Source organism: Poecilia latipinna, unplaced genomic scaffold (assembly GCF_001443285.1).
Source record: "Poecilia latipinna isolate Pla-1442-1.1 unplaced genomic scaffold, P_latipinna-1.0 Scaffold482, whole genome shotgun sequence".
Classification (NCBI taxonomy): domain Eukaryota; kingdom Metazoa; phylum Chordata; class Actinopteri; order Cyprinodontiformes; family Poeciliidae; genus Poecilia; species Poecilia latipinna.
Window position 1 is genome coordinate 245,618 of NW_015113098.1, and position 7,535 is coordinate 253,152.

Here is a 7,535-nt window from a genome sequence, read left to right on the forward strand (position 1 = left end):
GGGGGGTTTTTAAGTTTTTTTGGTTTTTTTTTTGGGGGGGAATGTTTTTTTTTTTTTTTTTTTTCCCCTGGTTTGCTGGTTATTATATTGCTGCTACAAATTTCTTCTCTCTGTCTTTTTGTTGTCATCAGGTCATCACACTGGAAGGATGGGTGGACATCATGTATTATGTCATGGATGCCCACTCCTTCTACAATTTTATATATTTTATACTGCTCATTATTGTAAGTAGCACCTTTATTTTTTATTTTTTATTTTTTTCTATCTTTGATCAACATCCAAATGTGTTTATAGAAATGGAACAGTAGATTTTTGTGTTTTATTTAATATTGTGCTAAACAGTCTTAATCTAAATAGACTCAGTTCCAGGTTGTTGCAGATGCAGCATTTATACATGTAATACCAATCCTATACACTTTTAAAGAGAAAAATTGCTGTTAGTGGGTTAATAGTGATAATAGTTGGATCGAAACCTAGAGATTTGGTTTAACTGATCGGAAACAGAACAGACATTAGGCTATATGCAAGTAATAAACAAATGTTGACAGATTAGAAGGTTTTGTTTACTATTCGAAGACACGATTTTGAAGACAAAACAGGACATTGAATGATTATTAAACCCGCTTTCTATCAGGAGATGAACAGTTCTTCAGGGTTGCTGCTGTCGATAAAAATATAACCATTTTAATTCATCATAAATCTTCATTACTTGACATAATATAACAAAGCTAAGTAGATGCTGCCAGTCAACTCAAATCAAATTAACTTCAGCTCCTTTCAGATTAATGCAATTTAGGCTAACTTGCTTTATTTAATTCCAACTATATTAAATTTATTTGAATGAAATTCAGCTCAGCTCAGTGCAGTTCAACTATTGTTGGTCCAACTGAGTTAAATTCAATACAGGACAATTCAACTCGGTTTGGTTTAGTTCAGGTTTAGCTCAACAATATTTCGTTTAATTTAGTCCACTCAAACTACATTTCACTTCACCTGCACTACAGTCAGTACATTTTATTTAATTCATTCAGCTGAACTTGATTAAACTCAAGTTTAGTTCAGCTGAGCTCACTTAATTTTAGTTAACGCACCTAAATGAACTAAAATCAGTTTAGGTGTGTTAGATTACGTTTTATGTACTTATTTATCGTTGATTTCAGTTCAGATCAGTTCCTTTCAGTGTCAATATCCCAAATTTTAAACTTAGGACATTTTACAAAAAAAAAACAACATATTTTTTCCAACTTAAATTTAAGCGAATATCACTCAGCATATGATTTAATGCCAAATACTAAAACGTTCCAGCACATTCACTGGCAGGTGTTTGGGGGTCACTAAGTTGCACCTCCAGTTGCCGTTTGCTTCGAGGTTATTCAGGAAAAACCCTCAGCTTGTACTTATTCTTAACAACTCTTGTGGCCGTGAAAACCAAATAAAAACCAGCAGAATGTCTTCAGCTGCAACATTTTACGACTCTTGAAAGTATTGATTTTGGCATAATAGCTTCTTTTTTTATGAATTGTGGGTTTTTTTCCCTATACCTGGAGTTGTAGAATAATATCACTGGAAAAAGTGACACCTTTTTGTTGGAGCTATCAGCTCATTCCTGTGATCTTTCTGGTGTTTCCATGTTATTACTTACAGTCTAAAGAAGCTCTGCTCTATTTTGATCTGCACTTGTATTATCCTTACATCTTATAAAGTCACAGAGAGAGAGAGAGAAAAAGTGGGGGGTTTGATTTATCTTTTAAAAGGCAAGGCACCTTCTGAGGACATCTCCATTCTGAACTTGCAGTAGGTAGTAAATGGCAGCTAGTTGGTTTTGTGCCAAGAAAGCCACTGCAGATGTGGTGTTTGCTTTGGAAGTGGTTATGACAAAATGTAAAGTGGATCAGAAGAAAGAAGCAAGTGTTCTTTTAGGACAGGTATTATGAGGATGCACATGGCAGCGTACCAAGAGTTTGGCAATATGTACAGGACAACGTACAAGGGCAGCACAAAAACTAGTTCGGTGTGCAGCTGAAGCAAGGAAAGTGGAATCAAACTTCTCTTGAGGGTCTGTCTGTGCTGATCTGTGCTAATTTTTCACCTGCAGAAAGACTAAAAAGACAGGTTCATAAAAGCCAACAGAAGGTGCAGATTAAAGCAGCAAGATTGTGATGAAATGTATTTGCATCCTTACGTGACAGCGCAGCAGCTGGTGAAAATGCATTTCGAGGAAAGGTCAAAGACGAGAGAGTTCAGTTACAGTGCCTTTGCAAAGTGTTTATGCATCCTGAATGTTTTTATGTTTTGCAACAGAACAACCACAAACCTTAGTGCATCCTTTTGGAATTGTAGGTGGTCAACAAAACCAAGTTCCTAATTGTGAAGCTAAAGAAAAAAATGTTCTATGGTTTTCAATTACAAACAGGGAACCATCTGTAAAGTATGGCATTAATTCGAACTCGCTCCATGTTGGTCTCTTCCAGACTTAATTCATTTTGCTTGAGAACTCTGAACCCTTTTCCATCCACTTCATAACAAATCTCTAACAAATAGTGTATCAATACTTTTGCAAGGCATTGTACATGTAAATAAAGAGAGGGCAGGTGGAAGAGACAAGAATGAATAAGTCTGAACAAATTGAGAGATTATGGAAATATTAGCATGAATGTAGTTATCTGTGACAACCGAATTAGAGTACGGCTAAGAAGATGATTGATATTGCAAGAGAGAACATTTGATTATTTGTTGAGAAAGATGCAGACTGCAGATCAAAAATGAAGATGGATGATCAGCACTCCAACAGGGGAAAAAAATACAAAAACAAGACGCTCACTTTTGCAGAAACAGACAAGAGATTAGTGATCTTGGATTTTAAATCTGCTTTGGAGAACCTGGAATAACCTTTTGAAAGGGAGCAAGCGAACTTCCTAAGCTTCCCTCCCAGCATAACTGCCTCTATTAAAACTTGCTGGCTTCTCGCTGTGTGCAATTTGCTGCGATCGTTGTCTTTTGAGAACTTTTCAAACCTTAAAGCCTGGTCTATATTTTATACTGAGCTCCCTTCCAGCTTGCTCTTTGATATAGAAAGTGTTTATTATGCTCCGCAAATAAATATGTAGTGTAGAGGAGAAAAGGGGCATGAGCAAAATACCCCTGCAAGAAGAGTTTACAGCAAGCAAATTAAGAAGATGCAGCTATATAATGGGAAAAAAATCAATGCCAAACAATAAATAGGAAAATGAAAGACTTAAGTTGTTTGTTTCTGTTGAGTTACACTTTTTTTTTTTTGTTGCCAAGAATGATTTTGGCCTTAAAACTCTCCTGAATGCAGCTTCTGTCCAGTATTGTTCTTCATGTTGAATTATGAACACTGACCATATCTCAGTGAAATGATCTGCAGTGCTTACATTTTATGGTTTGTTTTGCCACCATTTCTATGAGCTGTCGATGCTTTCAGTTGGTCAGCTTATCCTATCAACGTTTGCTATTGTTCCCTTTTATCTCCATTTGTCGGGGGGGGGGAAAAAAAGCTCTCACTGTGATGTGATGGGAGTTCAAAGTCATTAAATATCTTTGTAACCGTCTTTATCATTTAGCAAGGTGAGGGGAGGGGAAGCTACTTTTCCAATTTGAGTATTTCTTTAATTTTTTAAAAATGAAATCGTCATGTTTCGTGATGCTTTCAAAAATGCTTTCTGCATTTACTTAGGTTGTCTTTGTCCGATTTTGAAATTTATTGAATGATTTGTTTCACGCAAGTGTGATCAGACAGCAAAATCAGGCGATACCTGTAAGGGTGAAAAATGTTTTTGATAGCTGGGTATGCGCAGTACTAATTTTGAATTTAATTTCAGTGCCCTAGTAAAAGTGATTGTCACTATGTTGCTTTTCAACGGCCAATCAAAATCACAACAATTTCTTAGATGAGATATTTATCTTAAAAGTCTGATTGACTTTTGTATTCTAGCTACTTTCAGGTTGTGTGTATCAATAAATCAGTCAATTTTTATGTGTGTTTTATGTTGTTTCTGATCAGAAACAACATGAGCTGAAAACGACAAACGACACCGAGGCTTGCGTTGTCCCACATCTCCTTTTAACTTTCTCCAACCAGGTGGGCTCTTTCTTCATGATCAATTTGTGCCTCGTGGTCATCGCCACCCAGTTTTCTGAGACAAAGCAAAGAGAGAACGCCCTGATGAGGGAGCAGCGTGCCCGCTATATGTCGAATGACTCGACTCTGGCCAGTTACAGTGAGCCAGGCTCGTGCTATGAGGAGATGCTACGATACATTAGCCATCTATACAGGAAGTTCAGGCGCAGGCTGCAGAGGATGTACTATGGATGGCACAGGTATGGTGTAGGCTTCTTCCTGTTTCTAAATGAAATTCATTCGAGTCGTGAAGTAGACAACATTATTTCAGTTTGTTCAAGTAACTGGTTTGATTTACAAAGCTCACTGTTTCCATTATCATGGAAACAGGAAGCTAACAACCGTTTAGCTAGGCTCCATGATCCAACCACCAGTTCTAGCGAAACTTTTGTCCATCTTCAGGCTTGTTTAAGAGTTGTCGCCAAGAACGCATGAAAGCTCAGGCCAAAGTTTAGTACTGTTTTTTTAATTTTACTGAAATATAATGTAAATAAATCCAAGCTTTTTTACTCCTTTCATTCATCAACAGGTGGAAGTTTCTTTCTCCATGATCTCTAATGTATTTTTTTTCTCTTTCGATCAGCAAACGGCGCAAAAAGGTGAACCCTAACGGCAGCGGGATCGGCAGTAATAGTGGTGGAAATGGACACGGCCTAGGTTCCAGCAGGGGATCGGGACCTGGCACTGCACTGTGGCTGCGGCCAATATACAACCTCCTGCAGCACCATCAGCACCAACATTGTCACCTCAGCAACGGCGGGCAGCACACGGCGAACGCCACAGTCACCGAGCACACGGACCAGAAAGGCCACGCTGAAGGGGTGGAGGCGCTGGAGATGAAGACCCTTTCTGTTCCGAGGGGAAGTACAAACGGAAGCGGAAGCGGCAGCGGCGACGGTCCTGCCGTCGTCTCTCAGGGAATGGGAGCGCTGCTCGGGCGACTGAACGGGGGCATGAACTATCCCACCATTCTGCCGTCTTTCGTGTGCAGCTACAGCAGTAAGACGCCACCTCCCCACTCGAAGCAGTGCGGGCGCAGTCCGGAGCAACACCCGCTGAACCACCCGGCGTCCGAGCACACAGAGCAGCTGAACAAGCTTTACCAGCTCATGGGGCAGCACAGTAAGAAAAGAAAAAAAAAAAAAACACACACACACACACACACAATGCAGCCATATAGGCAAAAAATAAATAATGCATTGATAAAAGGTTGGAATTAACTTTATAAACACTTTCTTCTTTAAATACATTCTTCATTTTTCCCCTCTCTCGGGGCTTGTTTTCACCTGAGATATGTATCACGTCACAGCCACAAATTTAAGTGTTCCGAAGGTTCTGTCATCTCAATCACACTTAATGTACATCAATCCTCTTTGAGTCTGAACAGAGGCAGACCGTGTGCTTTTTCGCGCGGGCCACTTAGAGCTGCGACAAGAAATCCATGTCCGGAGTGATACAGTGATCAGTTCAGAGAGGTGGATAAAAGGCTTGGGTCAACACAGTGTACTGAACGTATCAGAGACTTGGGAAATTAGCACAAGCAGGTATGCATCGGTATCTACAAAAAAATAACACAAAAAAAGAAAACAAAGGAGGATGAAAGAGAAGAGGTTCAAAGGAGAAGCATAAAGTATTAAAAATGAGGTATCCAGGGAGAGAGACCACAAGAAGAGGGCATAGAGAGAAAAATAAATTAGATTAGTAAAAAAAACAGAAGCTCTCAGGAGACAGCGTGAAGAAGAGGGAAAACGATGGAGAACAACCACTGTGTGTTACATAAGAACATTAAAAAAAAATGGCAGAGGAGACATGATAGACTTGTCTGTTCATGTCCTGATGGGGTGAGACTGCCAGTGACGACCCGCTCGTTCTCACTCTGCTGACTGCTGACACTCTAAACGTGATTAAGTTTGCAGAGATTAGTGCCTGGCGGAAGAGAGCCGTTATTTTGTGGCGTGTGATACTTTCAAGTAAGATATTAGTGACGAAAGGGGAAAGGGCAGAAAAACCAGGGGCTGAAATCCATCAGCAGTTCCAGTGTGTTTTTTGCGCTTAATTCAGACTAAGCAGTTACTGTTTCGTGAGGCTGGCCTGAAAGAGGAGCCACCTTTATAGCAATGCATCCTCTTTTTGTGTGTGGTTATGCCATGCGAACTATATCAGCAAAACCTATATCGGTAAAAATCTTTGAGGATTTCCAGTCTGATTAGCTTGTCCGATCAGCTGCTCGCTTCTAAGCTCTGCAGGATGGGATCCATGAAACTGGAGGTTATGCCACCCATTTGTAGTGATTGAGGAGTCTGTCCATTGCGGTTTAAGGGTAAGCAGTGGCTTCATGGAAACCATAAAACTCTAAATATATGTTGTAAAACCAGCAGCAGTCAATCCAGATATCATACCCACTGATAATGGCAAACTTTTGCGTCCGTCTCCAGTACAGAGTTTTTGTGTGCTCTGTGTAACATCAACAGGAGGCTTGGTACAAAATGAAGGGTGTGTGTTAGTTAATTTCAGTCACCTGTTTGGTAACACGTTTTGCCTCATCGAATTTTTCTTATGTGTTCTCCTTCGCCGTATCCACTTGCCAAGCTAGCGAGATGAACTCGTTAAATCTGCCGATGCAGCACTTTGACGACTCGCTCAAGAAATATACAAACTGCAAATTTTGCTGACGGAACTACTTTTATTCTCTATTGTACAATAGTTTCAGCACACAGACTGTATTAACAGCAGCAATGAGAAGGCACTCTTGCATGCATGTTTTCAGCCCCCCCGGCCCCACGCACACACACACACATTCTGGGTCTTTTCTCAGTTTGTAAATTCTTTACTTTTGCTAAACCATCTCCAACCCGAACCCTTCCAAGAAGCACTTACTCTGGCTCTGAAATGTAAAACTAACCAAACAAGGCAACATTCTAGGATTCTAGGAAACATAATTTCAGGTGGCATGTCCATTCTTTCAAGATTTTTGATTCAAACTAGAACAATACATCAATTGTCAGCAGCTAAAACTTTGACTACTGACAGACTTTAAAATATGGTGCAGATTCTTGCTACACTATTTATCTCAGGCAGCATTCTGAAAAAAAAAATAAATTACCTGCTGTTTAAGCTGCTTTTAAAGAGCTGATGTTTGCAGTCGCTCAGCTCGGCTTCTGTTCGTTTTCAGCTGTGCTTTGCATTTTCTCCACACTGATTTTAAGTCAGAGAACAGAAGGTGAGTGCAGATACCCAGACTGATGATGAAGGATGAACTTGCAGTGCTTACCGTGACGGCTAGTGTCTGTTGGCTCTGTGTGTGGGGGAAACCCCCCCCCCCAAAAAAAAAAAAAAAAAAACCTTTAAAATTTTGTTCGCAGGATTCCGCATAGCATTTCAAAGAGTAAAAAAC

General features: G+C 39.9%; 1 protein-coding gene across 4 annotated transcripts in view; it reads left to right on the forward strand.

Annotated features, from left to right (window-relative positions):
• cacna1ha (calcium channel, voltage-dependent, T type, alpha 1H subunit a) overlaps positions 1-7,535 on the forward strand; it is a 154,409-nt gene that overhangs the window by 88,542 nt on the left and 58,332 nt on the right. For all 4 annotated transcript variants that reach the window (XM_015039761.1, XM_015039758.1, XM_015039759.1 and 1 more), the window contains exons 8-10: positions 132-224; positions 4,103-4,341; positions 4,725-5,263. In XM_015039761.1, the coding sequence (XP_014895247.1) occupies positions 132-224; positions 4,103-4,341; positions 4,725-5,263 (871 nt within the window). The remainder of the gene's footprint in view (positions 1-131; positions 225-4,102; positions 4,342-4,724; positions 5,264-7,535) is intronic.